This window comes from Gallus gallus, chromosome 1 (genome assembly GCF_016699485.2).
Source record: "Gallus gallus isolate bGalGal1 chromosome 1, bGalGal1.mat.broiler.GRCg7b, whole genome shotgun sequence".
Classification (NCBI taxonomy): domain Eukaryota; kingdom Metazoa; phylum Chordata; class Aves; order Galliformes; family Phasianidae; genus Gallus; species Gallus gallus.
Genome location: NC_052532.1, coordinates 130065491 through 130087964, shown reverse-complemented (window position 1 = coordinate 130087964; position 22474 = coordinate 130065491). Strand labels below are relative to the sequence as shown.

The 22474-nt window shown below is 38.9% G+C and overlaps 1 protein-coding gene across 8 annotated transcripts in view; it reads right to left on the bottom strand.

Moving 5' to 3' along the window:
* Positions 1-22474, bottom strand: part of PPP2R3B (protein phosphatase 2 regulatory subunit B''beta) — a 50152-nt gene that overhangs the window by 18182 nt on the left and 9496 nt on the right. For 4 of the 8 annotated variants that reach the window (XM_015277739.4, XM_004938451.5, XM_416866.8 and 1 more), the window contains exon 3: positions 1428-1613. In XM_015277739.4, coding sequence (XP_015133225.1) covers positions 1428-1613 — 186 coding nt within the window. Of the gene's footprint in view, positions 1-1427; positions 1614-15158; positions 15324-22474 lie in introns of those variants that run through there. The other 4 variants (XM_004938453.5, XM_040661825.2, XM_015277742.4 and 1 more) reach the window with 2 other exon arrangements.

Genomic DNA, 22474 nt, shown 5'->3' with positions numbered 1-22474 from the left:
TTGTAGCATTCCTAATACATGAATGCAGTTACACATTCATGCTCCAAGCAGTTGAATGAAGTCCATGCTAATAGGCTCTACTAACGGGCTGGATATGTTTAAGATGTGTAACTGTTTATGCTGTCTTAAGCTCAACTTCTGGATGACAGCTAGCACACATTTGTCTGCCTCAGAAGATATCTCAACTTATCTGCATCCTTGCACATGCATGCAAAGTTTTTATCCCATTTTCAGTAGCAGGTCAGCCTGCACTGAGCATCAGTTGTATGCTTCACAACACTTACTGGGTACACCCTCTACAATTTCAGAATTCCTATGTACCTATAGTGTTGCTTCTGTGTCTGCTCCAAGCTTCCTCTGCCTTATCAGCTAAGTGCCTTTCACCTAAAACTAACTATGACTTGGAGTGGTCAGATGTGCTAACATCTGAAATTCTTATTTGGATCTCAAATAAAACTCAATATTGCAATATGTGTAAGGTCACTGGAGAAAAACAACAGTTACTTTTCACACAATACTTTAACTTGCATTTAAAAATAAATACATATTTTAAAAGTTATTTTGACAAAATTTCCTTTGTCTGTGAGGCTTTACCCTACCCATCAGGAGGATGCCTTTCATCATTGAACTGTAGTTGACTGGACCCTTCCTGCTCTCTTGCTGAAGCATCACATCTACATGGAAAGGAGCTGCAAAACCCTATATTTCAGCTTGGCAGTTAAATGCTTCTGGTGAGGTAAACTGGGAGTTCCTCATCACTTAATTCTGGTCTACAGAAAAGTTTGTTTCTATTTTTCTAAACCCTGGACTTGAAATACAAAGTGACAAGAACAGGAATGAGAACCAAAGGCTCATGACCAAGATCAACATTTCAAAAGCTAAAATTTAATGTTGAATCAATTAGTTTATTGTGCATTACATAACATATGAACAATCTTAGCTACTCTGTAATTCAGTATTTTGTCACTCTACAGTAACTATAAAATAACTCTTCTATTATGACTGAGGAGTTAAGCTATGAAGTTGCTAAACCATTCTGTATTTCAGCATCTTTAAAATGGATGCTCACAACACTGCTGAATGAGTAAACAGCCTTTGGAAGATTTTATACCAATGACAGTAACGTTTTCATCACACAACTACTATCATGTAGGTCAGAAACCAAAAGGCGTATTAATCTATGAACACATTTGGTTCTGTGGTTCATTTCATTCTCTAAGCATAATGTAAGGGCATTTTGAGACGTGGTTAATACAAAGATTTCCACACGACTGTGCTATCATGCTATCAACATTAGTGATCACGTCATCTTACTGGCACTACTTAATAGGAGATGAATACACATAATGCAAGAAGAAGCACACAGAATACATGTATTCTTTCCACAGATGTACAGTACTGAAAGCAGTTAGCTAACAAATTCTCACCTTTGCAACTTTCCCCATGTCATCTAAAGTTGCCCTCTCATTTGGAAACTGTGAGAAAGTTCTCTCAATTTTGGCAATCACAGCATCTATATTTACTTTTTCCTTAGGACATCCTCGAGGAAAATAGAAAGTTGGAATGGTTTGACTAAGCGATGGTGGCAAAGTTTCTTCCTTCTTCGTCTGAACCTAAACAGATAAATACACATGTGACAGTCAGGTACAATGAAATCATGTATATAATAGGCATCCTCAGATGACTTGATTCTCCTGGTATTATCTGTTACAGCACACCTTCAAAGAGATTTTTGATGACAGGCCGAATAAGCTATTTAAGAATGAGAGCACACTGGAAAAATTCAGGAGTGTTTCCAAATCCTGTCATTTAGAAAGATTTCTGGTAGGTTAAAAAGCTAGTAGAACAATTTCAGTCTTCAACCTATCAAGTTTCAAGATTAATACATCAGACAGCTTCTCAAAAAACATCTGAAATACTCAGGTTATCAGTTTCAGAAGAAAAACGTTGAGATCTAGTTTAGCACACAGGTCATGAAAGAATTTTCTTTTGAAATGCTTCTAGTTTTACAGCTTCAAACTTCAGAAAAGAGGGTGTCAACTTTGTTACAAACTACTGTCCAGTACAGCTCCAGAGCAGATGCATTTTTTTTTTTACCCTAAAAATGGTTGATTTTCATATGTGAAGCAAATGAGACTGGAGGCTGCATTTTTTTGTGTGCGTGTATTGTACACAATTGTGCCATGTGAGCCTTGAAATGTTTTTCTCAAGAATTTGTGATATATTGCACTACTAAAAAAGAAATTATCAATAAAAAGCATTGTTTAAACTAATTTAACTCCAGTACAGATGAGTTTACTTTGTACATAGTCGCAAAAAGAAAGTCCAATAACACAGAGAAGCAAAGACAGCAAGCACAATAACAGCTCAATATTTGTGATTAAACAAAGTCCTTAATCTCAAGGCCACTTTCCAAATGGAAAACCAATGGTTAATGCTATACGATAGCTTATTCTAGTGCAAATATGCTGAAAATCCTGAATTACATTTCATTTCCAAGCAGAGTTGAAGGGAGAAGAATAAAAAGACAACTCAAAGAACCTTTGTTTTACTTTCTACCATCTTTGCAAAGGGCCTGTAAAGATGTTCATTCTTAAGGCAGTGATAGAAATAAATACTTACAGAGAACGGTTTTTAATTGTCAGGGTTCCAACCCAGAAGCATTTAATGGAAAACAACATGCGCTAAAGTAGTCTGAATTAACCTTTCTTTCCTCTCCACTAAGCCAGCGTTCCTGTTCCTAGTTGCTGAAGTTCCTCAATTGAGTTACAGGTTTTAATGCCTAAAGGAAAATCATACCTCAAAACTGAAAACTAGAGTCAGACAACGTCTGTCATTTTCTAAGAATCCAGTAAATTACAATTTCTGATACCTCATCATTAGTTTGGAGTCTTACTTAATAAGGCTTCCCTTTAGAACAAAAGTACCATGAGGTATCAAAAATCCTTTCTAACTGTAAACTCCCAAATTTTGGGAAGGAATTAAGACAGCAAAATTTTAACCTTCAAAGCACTGTTATCATCAGCACTACAAACTACATATGTGGTTACCATGGACTGGTACCATGGAATCACATAACTAACACGCTCTCGAGCAATTAAATCTTTTACTGAACAATTCCCAAGTCTTCTGTTTGTTCCAGAGAGCCAAGTTATTTTATTTCCCCTTCTCCCCATTTACCCAACCTCCCCACACCCCCGGAATTGCTCAAGTTGCCACAAAGGAGCAAGTGTTAATGTGTTTGGTGAGTGAGACAGTCCCATCTGAGCAGAGGACAGGTGTCCATTACAGACTGCTAATGTGCCCCCAGTGTTTCAGGTAACATGAGGTAAATGAGTATTCTGAGAAAACCTAGGACAGACAGGAAAGGCACTTCAAAATCCATAGCTATGAAAGCTTAGAGCTTCAGATCAAAAGAGAAGTTTCTTTTAAAAGGAAAAGTAGGGGCAGAGGGAAAACTAAATAGGAAGAGGTCCCAGGAGAAGGAGGAAGGTTATCAGCAGAACTATTTGTCCATTTGAAATTTTGTATTTTTTCAGAAACTAATCATTTACTTCAGGTATCTCAGACTACAACATAATAAATTATTTCCATCAGACCAGGTTAAAAGCTGCTCTTAAATGCATGTGGAAATCTTAGCGTAGGATTTGCAGTGAGAACTATTCCAGTACGTGCAGCTCGCTTGGACATTGAGAGTTACACAATAGAGGGTTTTATTTATGTTCATCTCTTTGTCCATTGTAAATACGTGCCAGACAGTGACTATGAGGAAGAAGCTAAGGAACAGATTCGGAACTGAAGATAGATGTATATACAGAAATTTACTTGTCCTAAGATTCAAAAGTTACATTTAGGTGTCACTTTGAATTCAGCACATTTAGTTAGTATCTAATACTTAATCAGCAATTAATCTGTAAAACTGTTTATATTTTTTTCAGTTGAAGTTTACACACACTGCCCCTGCAAAGTAAAAACCCTCTCCGTATTTTGAAGGATATTTTCCACTACTACATGCTGGTTTCTCAAAGTAGGTAAAAAGAGAAATCATAAAAATGTTTCATTTGCCTTAGAAAGTGTAAGATCTGCCATTCTGGTAGATTAATTTGGTGTCTGCACACAGGCATCTCATAAGAATACCATCTAGGGGACAATGCAAACTGACACAGAATATTCCCTGTGCCCTCCAGCAGCCAGCTCAGAGCACAGCTCTCACACAGTGTCTGCCATGTGGATGTTCTCAGCACACTAACGCTTCCTAAATGCCACTAGCAACTTGCTGTTGGACAACTGAACTGTGCTGTTAACATCAGTCAACAGGGGGATAAGAGCCTGCACCAAAGAAAGAAACAGGTCATCCAAAACGAGCAGCTTCAGCTAACGCACTACAAAGCTAGCATTACACCTCCTCCCTCTCCTCGCCTTCCCAAGAAGGGCCAAGGATTCTTCCCTTCCCTCAGCCCGAGCTCCGCTGAGGACTGAAAGGCTTCCAGTACAGCTGAGACTGCTCTGCTGTGTGCACTTAATGAGGGAAAGTGTGAAGGGCTCCAAGTGCCACTGCTTTCTAGAATTTCAGCTAGATCCTTCTGTAGATGTGAAGGGAGACAACTGTTATTTCAGGGCAGCCAAAATGCTTAGTCGTGTGAGATTAAGCTCTTTGAAAATGAATTACAACTAGCCAGGGAATTTTTCTAGCAGTTATTGCTAATGGAGGTCTCCTAACAGAGAATCTTTGAACTGAAAATCAGCAGCAACAGTTATTCTTTTTATGAAACTATTCCACTTTGGTGGTCAGTTTAATGCTTAAAAACTGACCTACATTCTCTTGTGGCTTTGAGTTAAAAGCTTCAATACTAGCACTGGTAAGCTAAACTGCCAAAAGAGACCAGTTTGGTAAGAGAAGAGTTTCACTGTAACCTTCCATGGCACATGAGCAGTAATACCCTTGGAGCTAAGGATTATGGCTGTATAAGCTTGCAAATAACTCATCCAAGCAGATGTGTGCTGAAGCCTCAGACTAAATAGCACGTCCACCTTTGCAATAAGTGTACACGGTGTCCAGAATTTGTAATTGTATTATAAAGTTGCCACTGCAGTTGAAGTTTTATGCTTGAAGATGAAAAGTGAGGGTTCCCCCCCAGATTTTTATAGGTTGCAAAATTTATGTAAGATTTGTCTATAAAGAGAACTCAATAAAACCTTTAATTCATTATCAATTTTCATTCCAAACATACACCAGCTTAAGAACTGTCCAGTTATCCAATGCTTACTTGCCTTGACTTTTACAAAGGAAGTGAAAAATTATGACCTAGTAGCATCATTGTTCAATAGGCAAGCTTCCTATTTGACTTTGCAACTCTCCAGATCCTTTATCAGTTGTTGTAAGTGCAAGGAAAAGAAAACATCATAATTACAATAGAATAATATGTTAGTAATTGGATCAGGGAACATGGATAGCCTTCACTCCAACTGAGAGAAGTCCAGTCTCCTTGTTTGTCCTCTTGCACCTACCAACAGATGAGAAGCACTCAGCAGTCAACTTGGTTCTAAGCAAAAACGAAGACAGAAGGCTTTTGAAATGAGGGCATCAGTTTTCCTCCCTCCTTAATGAAAGAGATGGCACTACAATGGAGCCTTCAGTGACTGTACGTACTTCCAAAACTAGGCAAGCTGAGAGAAACATTGCCTAAAGGACTACTGGAAAAGGAAGTAAATACTGGTAAGAAAGGATACTTTTACCTACCAAACAAGCAGAAGTTTGGTTCAAGACCTACCTATTTAACTGGGGAAGTTACCAAAAAAGAACAGAATGTTGCAGCTAATTGTGTTGTGCATAAACAGTTCTAGCTCTTCCATAGACTGAATGTTCTATTATTGCATGTCACGTTGTATGCAAGTATTACCTGTGTATAACAGAATGCATAAGGAGGTAGGAAGATTTTCTGCAAAGGTGTACCATTTGGCTCTTTAAATTCTAACTTCTCCATAACCTGCACTTAGAAGGATTATGAAGCAGCCAGCAAGAAAAAAAATCAAGACACTACAAGAGGTTCCCCTCTTTAATTGATACAACAGCAAACAAAAGTCAAGATGAAGACCCAAAGGGCAGCATGAACTTAAATTATAAAACAAACAAAAAAAATTGGTTGCATAAGCTTTATGAAAAGTCACCCACGAAAAGCCACAGTAAATTATTACAGAATACAGGTATTCTGTGGTCTATCAAAGCTATAAGGGAACAGTGAATGTAAAAAACTGTTACCTGTAAGAAAGCTGAAAAGGATCAAGCACCTGACCAGCCTTCCTGCCTCCCTATTCTTCCGTAGCAGTCTAAGCATGATGGATAAAGTCTCAGGAATATTTCTGGTTTAAGTTACTACCTATTTGATTGCACAGTGAAACTCTGCATTTCCTTCTAGACAAGCAAGTGACACCATCAGTAAGTTTTATGGAATCTAAATTGTGGGAACATCAGGTTTAGGGTTCACGCTACTATAAAATTGTTCAGACTCATCTGCAAGGAAAACATTAATATCAACGGTCTGTTCCAAACTCCCAAATATTTGGGCCCAATGAAGTTCCTTCAAAGATCTGCTTCCGGACAGGTAAGTCAACTTACTTCTAGAATTACATTAAGGAGAAGCCCAGGAAAACTTATTTTCTGTAGCATCAGCTCGCTTGACCTTGTAGTAGACATTTGGATTTCCAATTATCTGTTCTAAAGCAGTGATGTTTTTCCCCTCTTCTAGCCAAACCATACTGGCAGATTTATTATTCCAAGAACTCACTGGCTCTATCATTTCCCATTCAGCTTCATATGCTTAACAAGAGAATCCTTTGACAATTTAAAGCTTTCAGAATTTTCTTTTTCCTCAGGCAGACTCCTTCTGTAAATTCTAGCTACTGCTCTGAAAAATAGCTTGAAAACAGTAATTTAGTCTGAAATCTTACTAATGAAGTTTCACAGCATGGCATAAGGCAAGCTGATCCACAGTACACCTGCACCACCCATATCTAGAGCTTACCGACCTTTGTGTTGGTACCAATGGTAGTGCAGAGCAGTGGAGTCCTGAGGCACCAAGATATTGCTGAAAAGCAACCTTACACTACTTGTTCTCACCCAGTTTCCCCACAGTTGGTTCCACTTAGAAGCAACATGATTCTAACTTCAGAAAGAGGAGAGGAACACTACGGTGATGTTGTTTGAAATAAGCCTACGTTACTCTTAAAACTGTGCTAAGACGGCATTTAATCTTATTTTAACATAAACAGAAACCTAAAATGTGCATGAATGGCCAAGCTTAGAGACACATCTACAGGGAATGAGCCTATGCCAAAAACGGGTGTCAGGCAATACGTGCAAAAGTCCTCTTGAAACAAATGCTTTAGTCCCAGTTGCTTCTTCCAAGCCTTCGGTTATTATCTGGCAGCTGTTTTTGGACATGCTATAAAAACTAATTTTATCATACATGCTTTTCTTTCCACAGTAAGAGATAAACATCTATTAATTTTAGCCCTGACAGAGTTTTAAATTGGCTTGCTTTTGCTGTTAGCCTTAGCTCAGATCAGTCCCCTGATCCAGTTTGGCCTGTAGTCACTTGAAATTAGTGCTACAGTGAGTGAAAGGAAATAGAAAAAAGGAATACACTTTTCCATACAGCCATATGCTGTTAGGAAGAAAAAAGCACCTTAAGCTACACTGCTTCTGATTTTATACATATCGATCCCGTGAATCAATATAAGGGAACAACTGTTCAGTAACCCACCCAGCGCAGTCCGTGTTGCAGTTCTTAGTTCACCTTGAAATGCTGCCCCGGCAAATACTTTGGGTGTCTCCTGATGGTGTGCCAGCTTTTGCACTCTCTCATTATTACAGATTGACTGTTATCGTTCTCATCTGATTTATGCATGTTCTTGGCAGTTGACCCTCAAGACTATTTCTATAAAAAAAAGGTATGGTCTTTTGGTTTTGTCATTCAATGCAAATGAGAGCCCCTAATTTTAAAGCAACTTTACTCCAGTGACTGAGCTGTATACCACACTGCCCCATTTTGGCAGAACTGAAGCAGTCTGGAGTTTCTGGAATTGACACCTTCTGGAATTTACACTAGTAAATATTAAGTCTAAGGAAGACTCTAGACTTACACTGCAACTTGCAGTTGCAAGTATGGAATTAGAACTGGAGTACAACATCCTAAAAAACATACTCAATTTCTTATTTGCTGTAAGTGCATACAACCAGCTCTAATAAGGGATAAATATATCCTAAAAAAAAAAAAAGATAAACCTTCACATAACTCTGTCAGCCTCATTGTGTTCAGAGGCTCATAGTGCAGATACTGAACGTAAGCTCGAGATCAAGCAGTTGATGAACCTAATTGGTCTGATCTCTCTTCCATTTGCTGAAGTCAGGTAAAACCCTTACTGCTTTGGCAGCTGGTGGTCAAACTGCAAATAGAAAGCTCAGAAGAGTTGATTTGTATGATTTTACTCATTTTTAAACACTCAGCATCAAATTTTATTGTACTTCTAGTGCACTAAAACTTCGCATGCAGTCCATGCCAACAGCAAGTATCATCTTCAACTGAAAAATATCAGTCCTAGAATATGTCTACTGAATTGCAGAGATATGAATCTACACTAATTTTATGATTTAGCATTAGAAAAAAGTCCATTTTTATTAACAGACTAGAATAATATTTATTTTCTCACTGAAATAATGTTGGTGCGGCAGTCTCCGATTTTGAGGAAAAAAAGGTGTTAATTGCTTGCTAGGTTAATCAAATTTCTCCCCTTTTTTCAGTCTCAAGATAGCAGGCTAACAAGCACTATTTACTCTATCACATGATAGCCAGGGAAAGAACTTTGAGCGAAATTGCTGTGGTAAGCACCATTGCTGCCTAGGCTTAGAAGTCTTACTGAAGCTAAAAAATTATGCCAAAACCTTCTGATAGTTGCAGAACTATCAGTAATTCTTTTCTCCTTGATCAAGCCACACTTCAACAGTCAACACAAACCCCATGAGAAAGCCACTGAAGAGAAATCTATATTAAAATCTAAGTATTTTATCAGAGCATGCAGCGTCTTGACCATCTACACGAGTTTATTTGGGATAGTGTGTTAATTCTCATGTAGGAGGAGGCAGTAGGTAGTGGAATCCAGGAAAAGTTTCCACCTAGAGCTATGAAATACATTCCATACATAACATCTTGTGCAATAAAAATACATTCAGTGGGAAGCAGGCCACCTCAGACAAGATGTATTACATCCACATACGCAGAAGTAGCGTGGAATAAACATGCAAGCACTGGGGAAGTTTCCAAATGACCAAAACATAATTTTAATTAGTCTCCCCATCAGAGGTACATTAATATCACTTTTCTGCATGATACCTAACCATTAAGGCACATACTTGCCAGTCTCCTCACTTTCAGTATTGTATACGCTGCACTAACAGATTTCATATCTGAGTTCTGCAACTATGATTTTGGAAATTAAAGGACAATCCTGATTTGGTAGGTTTGGTAGCAATTTGGTACAGCTGAAGCCAAGCAATGCAGTCCTGCTACTGCAAACACATTATTGCTGTAGAAACACCTCCAAGTATGGCTGCCTTTATCTATTTTTTGTGTACTTACACAGAACTTTGGCAATAAAAGTCATTCAGTTAGAAGGAGTGCCAAGATTTATTCAGAAATGCCTTGGGATAGGGCACAGGTGGAGTAGCAGAAGGAAGAGGTAGTTACTTTCTCCCCCAGAAGCCACAGACACATGAACAGAATCCATCTCACACATCTGTGAGAAATTTGCTTTATTTGCTGACAGAACTTTCACCAAAGCCTTTGGATGTAGTAGGATCCTATAGGAGTCTGCTGTGTTTTTGTTGGTCAGTCACATTTTGCCTCCTCTGCCAATTCTGAAAGTGAAAATGGGGCCGATTATAGAATGGGGAGAAGGGAGAAAAAAGTTTCAAAAAAAATCCAGGTAAAGAAAGGCAACCTCTACTACATTTTGTGCTAAGACAGAAGCAGTACAAGAATGTTAATGGCTGTGAATTGTTGTCAGGCACCCTCCATTTTATGAACTATGTCAAATGAAGTATCCAAGTCAATAACATACCCAATTTTTCATATAGTTGCAGCTTTCTCAGAAAATACTTTGATCACAGGTTAAATCAGTATTCCTATTTTTTAACTGGCACATTCTGTCACCTCAACTGTTTTCAGGAAACTAGCTGGTAAGACCCTCCTAGTACATAATCATTTTGATTGTACACAGCTAGCAGATCACACTGGGACTCACTACCTGCAAAGGAGTCATGACTGACTAAACATCATTTTAATGGGGAAAAACTGACAGTCGGTTACCTCAGGCAATTCTAACATTTGTCTATGGAAAACAGGCCTTGACAGGACAGGCCATCAGTTCAACATCAGAAGTAACAAATAGGGCTAAGACAGACATCCACTTAATTCGTAAACTTTGCAGCCTTCCGTGTTTACAACAAAACAAATTTCAGTCACTCAGTGCAATTGAGCTTAGAAAAAAAAATCTACTCAAGAAAATTATCAAATAGGCTCAGCCTCATTACTGAGCTGCACTCAACAATTACAGTAAGTGTCCTGTTAGCTTCTGTCTGGCAATGCCCCAATCAATTCTGATTCAGATGACTGTGAAAGCAATCACATATCCCTCTGATCATGTAAAAGTTGAAAGACACTTTACAGAAGTGTAACAAACTGTTTCAGGCTTTCTAGGAAACAAAGTAGTACCACCGACAGAGGACACATACTGTTAGTAATGTTAGCGATTATAAAGGTAAGAGTACGTTGAAATGGAGAAAAGGCAGTGAAACTTTTATTCCAAGAAAAGTACATGAGACTCCTCAATCTCGGAATTGCTGGGTCAGGATTTATCTGCAGAGGGTACACACTTCCTTGCCACACTGCAAGTCAAAGAAGCTGTAAACACCATATTGGCTTTTCTACAGAAGCAATACATATCTGTATAAGTTTACTGCCAGCAATGAGCAAGTAAAGAAGGTGTTGCCACAGTTGCAGCCAGTACATCTGAAGCTCAGCTCATACCAGGAGTCTCTACTGAAAAAGTGGGAGAAAACCATCAGTTTGCTTACAGCTTCCTCTAAACAGCTAAAGCTTACGGCCTGGCAATCCATTAGTGATGCACCATTTATGGGAAACCTCTCATCTTAACAAGCCAGTCTGTGGGCAGCTTGGATGTTTTCTTTCTGTCTTAAATGTTGGCACCTGCTGTAATAAATTGGCATTATACCAACAAACTAACATCACGCATAGCTATCAGCTAGAGTCAGACTTCCATTTCCCATCCCCCCCGAACACTTTTTATTCTGCTCCTCCATCCGCCCCCCAGAAGCTGCTAGCAGGTTTCCAAACAAAGGTTATAGTAGAAAAAGACCCTGTTAGGAAAGCTGGCTTGCTGGAGACCTCTAACCAATACACAAGTGACTTCTGTGACTACAAATGTAAAACCAACTGCCCCAATAACGCTTCTCGAAATTTACTTTCCCTCAGAAGTTGGAATGTTATCTGAATCACTGGAAGAAACGGTGCACTGCGGCACAACCACACATCAGCACAAGACACGTTAACACCTACAGGCTCTGTATTTGTTGTCATCGTGAATGTGCCACAGGAGTTTAAAGAACACGCTGCTAACAGGAGTGCAAAAGCAATCAAGAGGCACTAACATCTAACTTCACTCGGGAGGAAAGCTAATCTTGTAGGCACAGTGGAGAAGTTGAAATATTTCACATACAGCTGACATAAATAGCACGCGTAAGCAGCATTTGGTATCATTAACAGGTGTCCACAGAACCAAAGGCTTGCCATTTCCACGCTGAGGTGTGACGCATTCAGCTATGGGGATCACCAAGCAGTAACAGCAGAAGAAGGCATGATGCAGTTAAAATATCAGAGAACATGCCAACGCTTAGTCCTGAACTGAAATTTAAAGGATTAATCCAAGATTCAGGGCAATTTTTCAGTCTTTAAATCATCACATCCAGCATGAATTTATTTGGTTTTAAAAAAAAGCCCAGTTTTCACATTAAAACTCACCTGATTTACAACACAACAGTATAAGACTATGTAAAAAACAAAACACGACCACTGATTTCCCTAGTTTAACTAACACTAAGGGACACGCATGTAAGCATGTCACTGCACACAGATATATTTTATTCTGCCAATATTTTGTTCTCAACTTCAGACGTATTTTCCCCAAATAGCCTGGGTAATGATCCTGCTTACATTCCAGCTCTGACAGGTAGGGATGTCACCAGCTGTTGGCTAAAACACCCAGCTCTGCTACCAGCAGGTAATAAGCCTTTCAGTTCACATCTTCAAGTTGCCAGTCCGTTTGACATAGTGATAGTTTCCCTCCAAAGTTTCAGAGAAATTGATGAGCAAGACGGACACAGCGCCAAGTGCTGCATTTTCAGTTCACTATATTCTGGAGATATAAAATTGTCTGAAAAAGGTCATTCTTACAACCAATGTGAGAAGATGAATTCACATTCAATTTAGTTCTGTTCGAAATCAACTACTCAAAAACCTCAGTTCCCCAAAACACAGAGCGCTCCAACAGCTTGGATGTTGTTTTTAACCTTGTTCTTGAGGAACTGATTTTCCCAGAAAGCCCTATTTTGCTCAGTTTTATCAATTTTCATCAATAAAGGCAACCCCTGAGAAGCAGCCTGCTGCATCACTTTCCAAAGCTACCCATCTCACCACTGGTTGTCTATTTAACGATGTACGTACAGCTCAATCTGCTACACTCCTTTTCCAAAAGGCAGAGGATTATCTACAAATAACCTATACGGCTCTATGCAAAAACTACCGGCTCGGGATTCCTAGAGTGACCCACAGGCACTCCAAAACACCTCAGAACAGATGTAGAGCCACACATTCCATTTCACCATATACCACCAATACTCTTTAAGAGGTTACCTCCTACAGCACTAAGCACCATAACAAGAATCTGACATTTGTCTAACAATTTACCAGAACTTTATTGATGTGAACATTACTGAAGTACAGTAAGAGTATGGAAAAATAGGTTGACTTTCCACTTCTGCTCGATTTTACATCAGATACATAAACTGTTCTGCCTGAAAGCCAATACTGCAGTAGCATAGGAAACTAAACTCTGATGGCAATGAAACTCAGCAACTGAGAAAAAAAAATTCAAGTTGCTCAACAAGAAATCTAAGCAATTTTTCATTTCAACATGAAATTTCTTTAAAGGTTATGTAGTAGAAGATGAACACCTGCTCTTTGAAATGCACTTGACCCATGAGGCACAACTTGAAATTAGTATTAGTGTCAAGTAAACAATCTTTCTACACCAACAGTTATCAACACTTCTTTTTTTTAAGGTACTTCCCAAAAGTTCTCCTTAATACTATGAATTAGAATCAAAGAGCCATTTAAAGAGGAAACTCGGATGAAATATATCAAATTGGGCAAAGAAAGATGCAAGATTAATTTTACATTGCTTTTAAGCCTGTTCTACTCGCACAATATTGTCCGTAATACAATTAAGTGGCCAAAGGTACATTATTCTACAATTGCCATTCACCAAGAAAGGGCAAAGCTAGTTAGAAATGAGAAATGATTGTTCATTGTCGCAGCATCTAAAGACAGAAAAAACCTACAGATTAGATAAACTGTTTTCTTAAGGATTTGTCTCCTTGTAGACATGCATTATCTTACTATACTGAGATCTTTCCAAGTTCAACACAAAAAAGCCTCATACAAGCTCAAGCAATCCAACTATCATTCGATGAAAGACAGATCAAGTTAAGGGGCACCACTCATGGTAATAACAGCGTTTGTTTACAGCAGGATGCCATGACTAGACTAAGCTTGCCTCAAACTCTGATGTTCCTAAACATTAGCTGTTACTTTTGGGTAGTTAATATTAATTTTCATTTATTTTGGTAGTTTCTAATGTTCATCATAAAAGGTTCAAGTAGCAAAATACTTTCATTCACAAACTTATGCTGAATGGCATAAAGCAGAGGGGGTCAGGACTTGAACTCTGCTTTCAGCAAAGGAATAAACGTTGCTTATAAAACTCAGTTGAAAGAAAACTGAAATAACAACATAGCAGATACCAACCTTACACCTTTTTACCAGCACAGGGCTCCACGGCCCTCTCTTGAAGGTCACCTGAAAGGGACACTAGTGCACTGAATATAAAATTAAGTAGCAGGCTATATTTAGAATGATTGGAAAAGCCACAAATCTGAAGACAACGTGATTTTCATCTGAATGCCAAACTTTTCTTATTCAAAAAGGAGTATAAAACAAATGTCACACATGCTGTCACAGATGCACCTTTAGTACATGAATTAGAAGTGAAGGTGAGGTAAGGACAAAGTGAATATATTCGCATACCACCAAAACACAAAGTTAGGTGGTGGTTGAGGAAATATCAACTTCCCAATAGAACAGTTGTAAGCTTTTGCCTCTCTCATAGAAAAAAAAAAATCTCTTTGAATCATTCATTCCGTAAGTAGTTTTCCTACTAAGTATGCATTTCAAACACTCCTATTTTCAATTATGAGTTCACTTTAAAATGGTGGATTTAACTCACTGTTGCAAAACAGCAGAGAGGCACATGTTGCCGCACAGCTAGTACAACTGATCTCTCCCACATTCAAATGAAATAAATAATATAAGGGATTTCAGGGTCATCATGTAAGTAAGAAAGCACCTTTCAACATATTCTGTTTGAGTTAGTACAGTTACAGCCAATTTTATATGCCTAGTTTCAGTGAAAGGTAAATTAAAACCGCAGGAAAAAAAATGCATGCAGATTACAGAAAACAGTCTGTAGAAGCCTAATGGCATTAAGTACATCAATGTTCAATTGCATGCACCTCTGTGTAAACATCACGCTTTATCTACGCTACATGATTCAGTAAGCCCTCCTGTCTTTTGTTTGCTTGCAGAGAACCACCTGTATAGTCTTCTAAAACACAGAGATCATCAGATACGAAACCTACTGAAATACTGCTAGTTGAGCAAGAACTCGCATATATTTCCTGAAATTTGCGTGGTGAAGAAGCACAATTAACTACAATAACTTAACTGCATAAGATCTGAAAGACAAACCTGGACCTGCTGAAAAGCTTTCAGTCTCTTCTTGAATCTAGAAGGTAAAACAAAATCACATCCTCGAGCTAGCAGTGCCAACTCCTTCCTTAGATCAGGATCTTGCCGCAAAGAAATTTCCTTTATCCTCATGCTTTCGGATTTCATATAATGTCCCTGTGTGCCAGTCCAGGCACTTGAGTCCCAGTAAATAGCAGAGCTGTTGTATTATCACACAGTGCCACTTAAAGCAGCAGCTGCGCCTGAGTTCCGTGATATTATAAGAGAGTCAGCTCAACTTCGCCTGCTCCATACATTAAAGGGAACTTGGCTGGAATCACGAAAACAGATTGGAAAGTCACTTTGGGGGCCTGCCCTTTCGTACATGCATTCCAAAGTCTAAATGGGATAGTATGGAAAAAACCAAACCTGTTTAGAGCAGCATCTATAAAAGCAGCTTCCAATTTTAAAAAAGCAAGCCCTGGAGGAATGTGAAGAGGCCAGCCGTGGTCATGTCGTAGCTTCCACCGCCTCCCATCCCCCTCAGCTTTTTCTTCTGTCACAAAACACTCACTGTCTAGCTTCAATGAAGTACCTCACCGAAGGCTTACTAAACAGCGGTTCAACTCTTTCTAAGCTCTTCAGCTCTTTAGCAGGAATCCTATTACATCAGAAAAAAAAAAGGAAAGCAACAACAGAAAAAGCTGCAAACTCACACGGAGCGGCTCAACTAGCTTCATGAAACACATTTTCTGCATTCATCTAGATGTCAGTTATTGTATCATAAGATTCTGATCACCCAAATGCCACAGCAGAAAATACTAGCAGCACTGAGGCAAACGTTTTACAGAAGAAGTACATTAGAAATATCAACGATGCAACAAAATCTGAGCCAAGCTGACAGGAGATACTTTTCTTGCTCAAATAGGAGCTTTTACAAACATCAATATCCATGTGTTACATTGCATGTCTATCAAATTTCAGAAGCACTAAACTTAAAGTTAGGTACCATTACACTCTCTTTTCAGTTTAATGAGTCTCAAATGCATTTTATGAGGACTAATGCAACCTTTCACACCACAGCAATCTCCTTCCCAGAAGCAGAAATGTGATTAGTTTTTGCAGAAATTCAAGTGACACTGTATCCTATCCATCCTCTTCTACAGTCTGATGTATATTAGATGATAACTGCAAGTTTTCACATTATAAAAATCAAGTTGTAAATGCTCATAAGCCCCTTGAATTCTCAAAGAATATCTCCTGATACCTCTTACCAGTCATGCGAAGCTACCGAACGGCAAGATAGAGCCAGCCATGTTTTCATCCCTCATGCTTTAAATAACTTTCTTGATTAGATAAAGATGTACACATCCCAAGAAACACTGGAACAACTGTCTCACTACAAAGCTCAAGTTTTCTCTTACTTGACTACATTATTTTAGCTCTGCATTGTGTTTATGATCTTCAGCCTAATTCTTCTATTCATAGCCATTCTGTCATGGATCAGTTTACTAAAAATCCACAGCAGACTGTGAGATTCAGAAAAAAGAAACTGAAAAGGTACCAGTGAAACATGACTTGTCTAAATTGGTTCCTTCTTGCTTTATCAGATACTACTGGGAAATAAATGTTCACAAAAAGCCTGTTTTCTTGAGTTTAATTTAGTGGCCAGTGTTTCCCACCCATTTCTTTATTGCAACTTGTTATGAAGATATTTATTTCTCTCGGAAGTAGAACAAGAAAGGAATTGACTAGGCAGGAGTCAGACATGTTGTGTTTGGCATGACCAGACTGTCAAACTGCACAGAGCAAACCTGGCTGTCACTCACTGACTCTTAGGAAGATCAGCTCAACTAACCTATAACCCTGACTCACAAGGAAGCCAGAGGAGAGAGCAGTGAGTGTGGCACACAACAGCAGCATGCCTGGAACCTGAGATGAGGGGCTGGGGTGTTAGAGTAGGAGAAGAATCCTACTCTGGCAGCAGATGCCAATTCCAGACTAAGATGTTTGGGGAAGGTCAGGAAGGTTGTGTTGCACACAGGCAAAGCAGATTGCATTTCAGGTTAGGGAGAAAAAGGTCTTCCTTTAGAGAACAAAGATACATAAAGAAAGGTATCTGCTTACCTAAATTGAGATTTTCACCCCTTCTCACAAGGTGATGTGCTCCAGTTCACTACTACAATTGGACTTTTATTTGAGGTTGCTGTTTGTCCTTAAGATGACTGACTGTCACACAAGTTAAGCTAAGGGACTGAAGCTCCTACTCACCTGAACCTCTGTGGAGGATCTTCAGTAAGACACTGGTGTTTTCAACCCCATTTTGAAGAGTTGTGGATTTTACTCCCTCTTTAAAATGGAGCTCTGAGTCTGTCACTACTTACTAGTATATTTGTGTTCAATATTTTGGATATTCTGTGTTTCCTTGTTATGATACCACTTAGCAGCCAGAAGTAGCTGATAACATCTATTCCACAGTTAGCCTAATGCTGTATTAGCCCTACTGCCACTGGTTTGGCTTCCAATCTAGTAGTTGCTTACATACCTGCATGTACAGTTTTCAAAAGCATACAGGCTGCAATATACAATGAACCCACATCTAAGTGAACATTTAGTTGCAATACAATGTGAGGAATAAGTACAGTGGCAGCTATTAATCACTCCCTTTTCACCATCTGAACAGAGAAGGTTTTTGTACTGCCACATTTAGGGAGGTACGAGCACTTTTAAAGCAGTGTGGTTAAGAGCCCCTCAAGATCAGTTTTAACGTTTTCAGTCATGAATTAGTCACAAGAGAAAGGGAAAGTCAGCTTCCATCCAGATTGGACGAGGAACGTCCAGGTGTAGTGTTACATCCCCCTGAATCTGAATTCTCTCCAGCAAAAGCTAAGGCAAAACATTTTCCTCGCTGAAGGGCTGGATGCCAAGCCACGAAGCCGTTCAAGCATCCTGGCAGCTTATTATAAGCTAGATAAACAGAAGGGAAGATACATGCTCAAAGCTTCCTTCCAAAGCTAAAGATACACACTATGAATGGAAGTGACTCAAGGGACTGTGGTTAAGGAGTTTACCACTTCACCAGTGGCCTGAGCATGCGCAATAGCAGCACAGTATTTATGCAGTTGCAACACAGAAGTCTTCAAGTTGGACACAGCTCACTGATGTTTTGGGTAATGTGGAAGAAACAGAAATCTGAAGCGTATCCCAAAAAACCTTAAACAGCTACAAAATGCAATCCCTAGTCAAAAGCACATAGTGAAAGTAGATCTAAAGTCTCAGGTGATTATAGGAAACCAATCTCAAATACTATAAAAAAATACCCATATCCAAACATTAAAGTAAGTTTCAAAGAAGAAAAGAAACTCAGAGTGCAACGTGTTGCACTCAGCCATACAAAAGCTAGGTTCCAGATCTCAATCCAATTTCAGTGTGAACCAAGGTGACAGAAGGCCTGTCTGGCCTTTGGATACAGTTTACATAAGGCTGCATGAACAAGCTCATGCTGCACACTGTTGCCACTAAGTGAACCCCTCAGCCTGCGATGCTCCCTAAATTCAAGTGTGTCCTGGGCTAATTGTGGAAAGAACTGTCATCTATCTACATCAGTCAACATGTACAACTAGTAAAGCCTTATAGAAAAGTAACTGACTAGTGAGGGACAGAAAAGAACAGTGAAGATAACTAAGGCAAGGTAACACCTTTCGGAATACAGGAAACAGATGAAATAACATGACAAACTTAATACAAAGGATATTTTTCAGATATCTAAAAGGGAAAAAATGCACTGTTGGTACAAGTAAATAGCTCAGGAAGATATAATCAAAAAGGGAGTCCAGCAGCTAAAGATGCTGAGCAAAATATACCAACCATATGGCAGGAAAGGCAAAGAAGAAACTACATAAACATACGAGAAGACATACACAGACAGATAAAAGCAATAATTCTCTGCTAGACAAAAAAAAACAACCAACCAACCAACCAAAAAAAACCCACAACAACCCACAAAAAACACCACCACAATCCAAAAAACCCCAAATAACCCTAAAATGCTGTGTGTGTTTTTTTTTAACCTCTGTCTTCTCATAAGATTATGACTATATTCCCCATTATTTAATATTAGTAAGAGCCATTTCTAGACCAGATAAGCCTGTACCTGATCTTTGATACACTGAGAGCTCCATTATTTGGGTAAATATCTGACTGTTGGTTCCTTACTGCCAAGTTCTACAGTCAGACTGAACATTCAACAAATGAAACGATTTTTGGCAAAAGTTACTGCACAACAGTAGGTGCAAATGACATTGCACTTAAGTAAATGTAATTCTAGTGGGGTAGATGCATTATTTACTGCAGATCTTTAACCCTTCAGAACAGTAGTAGACTTGTGCACCTCTGCTGTACTAGCAGTTCTTAAGGCAGAGTGAAAAATGAAGGTAAAGATTAAAATACGATGTCAATTTCAGTCAGATTTTATTTTATGATGGACAGAGTGAGAAAACACAGCTTACACAGGCTCAGTACAGTAGATGCTACCTTTGTGCTTAGCAGTATTACACAGTAACTTCCAGCAAAAAGGAGTCTAAATAAATGACTGAAGAATACCCTTCCTTGGACAGAATTCCAGAATGCCCATTCATGTCTTCAAAAGCGCCTTTCTAAGGGAAAACCTCTTTGTAGGAATGAGGGAACATCTCAGTAGGCCACATGTGTCATTTTACACTATTACAAAAAGAACATTTTATAAGGGCATGTAGGGACAGAATGAGGGGAAATGCTTTTAAATTGGAAGGGGGTAGATTTAGACTAGATATTAGGAAAGGATTCCTTACTGTGAGGGTGCTGAGACACTGGAACAGGTTGCCCAATGAGGTTATGAATGCCCCCTCCCTGGAAGCATCCAAAGCCAGGCTGGATGGGCTGTGAGCAACCTGGTCTAGTGGGAGGTGTCCCTGCCTACAGCAGAGGGTTGGAGCTAGATGATCTTAAAGGTCCCTTCCAACCCAAACAATTCTACGATTCTGTGATTCTAGAAGCAATAAACAAAATATTCCCCTATCGGGAGAGTGAAGCAAGATTTACTGGTTGTGAATTTTAGACAGATAGATATTGTAAAATGTGACATTTCTAGAGAATGGAAAAATACAAGAACAAACAGAACATAGCACAGAAAATTCTGTTTTTCATCCAAATAACCGCATAAGCAACCAAGACTGTCTGTTGACAAGCTGATCCACTCAGGGTTAGGGAGAACCTACCGAGACTGATTTCTTCAATACTGAATTCATAAGTGTCAATTTTTATTCTCACTGACTAAAATCTATGGCTCTATTATGAAATAAGGATACATAAAGTTGAAACTTATTTATTCTCACACGATGGAACTGATGTTCTTCAGACCCTTATCTAACGTGCTTCTTGCTAGCATCCACCCATTTCAAACTGCTTTGTATGAGAAAAGAACAAGAGGACAACGTACTCCTGAGATGAATAGAATGACAAGGTACTGTTACTCATCCCTAACTTTCTGTTGAACGAGTGTCATTAAGACCCCGAGCCCAAACAGCTGGCCCAGCAGTACTCTGACAAAAGACAAGGGAGTCAAGGTCTATAGCGTCCAGATCACGGAAGAAATCAAATCATAATGCTCATAGTCAGCTATCAGCTACCCAACCTGATTGCTCTGAAGTCATTGATTGTAGCATGCTATACTCAGAAAGCAGCGTTGAACTGTTAAGTATTGTCACTGCATACTTAAGAAATCAACCTTCACAGGGAGAAACTGATTCTTTGGCTGTGGTAGGAAGTTCACTCACATCAATCTGGGTCTGGATGAGTTTGGTTTTTTTTAATTGAAGGATGCAACGCCTCCATCACAGAACACGTAGACAATAAAAAACAAACAAACAGACAGGGATGACTTGCATGCATATGCCTTCTGTAATGATTATTTAAGTCTTCCATTGCCCCTGGGGTTGACAGAACAATGTTTGGATGTTCCTTCCACAGTTGAGGGAGAATTAAAAGTTTTTTAGGAGGTAACACAGTGAACAGCAAGACACCAATTAGATGAAAGATATATGTTGCTAGACTGGGAAGGATGATATGATCAGATTCTCTGCACGTTACTAGAAGAATGCCATGTATGTACACCACGCCACAGACTGTTGTTAGATTAGAAGCAAGATAACATACATGTCACCTGACTATGATTACATTGCCTGGACTCCAAAGACATAGCACAGGATGTTTCAGACTGCTAACTGCGTCTGGCAGACTCACTTCAGCAAGTGTCAACACTGGATAAATTAAAATGAAGCCCAAAGGTTAATGGATAATATATATACTGTTAATAATAATTTTCAGGTTCTCTGCCATCTCTTACCAACTTAGGAAAACATTATCAGTTCATATGCTATTTATTCATGCATAGCATAAACAGAGATTCAATGAAAACAGGTCGTTGGAATGATGCTTTATAGGTGGAACCTATTTACTCTTCATGATCTTCAAATGACCCTATTCATCAGACGATGAAAAGAAGTGCACCCAAATTGATGCTGCCAAGGTAACTATCAAGAAGATGGGCATAATAAAAATCCCTCCTATAGCTCATACAAATTAAAGTTACACCTGCTCTAATAGGATGCTGTTTTTCAAATGAACCATGATGCTGATGGGGCTTATCCACAGAGGAAGATGCATTTGTAACTTTACTGGTATATGCCTCTAAACTGAAGAATATACTGAAATGAAGGGTCAAGCTGATTAAGAATACCACTTGGATTTTCCTACAGTAGACAAACTTTTATAATGGAGTCTTAGTTAAGCATTACGCAGCTTTTCAAAGTCAAACGTACCACTCAGGATATCCATTCATTTTGAGATTGGTAACATTTACCAATTGTTACCTTACTTTACAAGTTGTCAGAGTAATCTGATATAATAAAACACTCCCATTTATAATCCTCAACTGCCGAGTAACTTACTGAACACAGCACTAACTTTCAGTACTTCATTTTACACCAACTGAATTTTAAATTAATCTTTTCCAAAACTAAAATGATTTGTCTATGAAAGCACAATCACTGCTTCAGTGCAAGCAACATAAGCTAATGACTCGTGTAATTTAGTCCCTGAAATCACAAGACAGCAATTTTGAGTAAGTGACAGCTGCAGGAAAGATTCCTGCATGTGTTTTTGCTTCGGATTTCCCTCCCCAAAGGCCTTAAGCAAAAATAACAAATCAAGAAACTTAAGATACAGACCCACTTGTTCTACAACAAAGTCAGTAAGACAGCAAATTATAACTTAACAGTGGAATTTCAGAAAGAACTCCT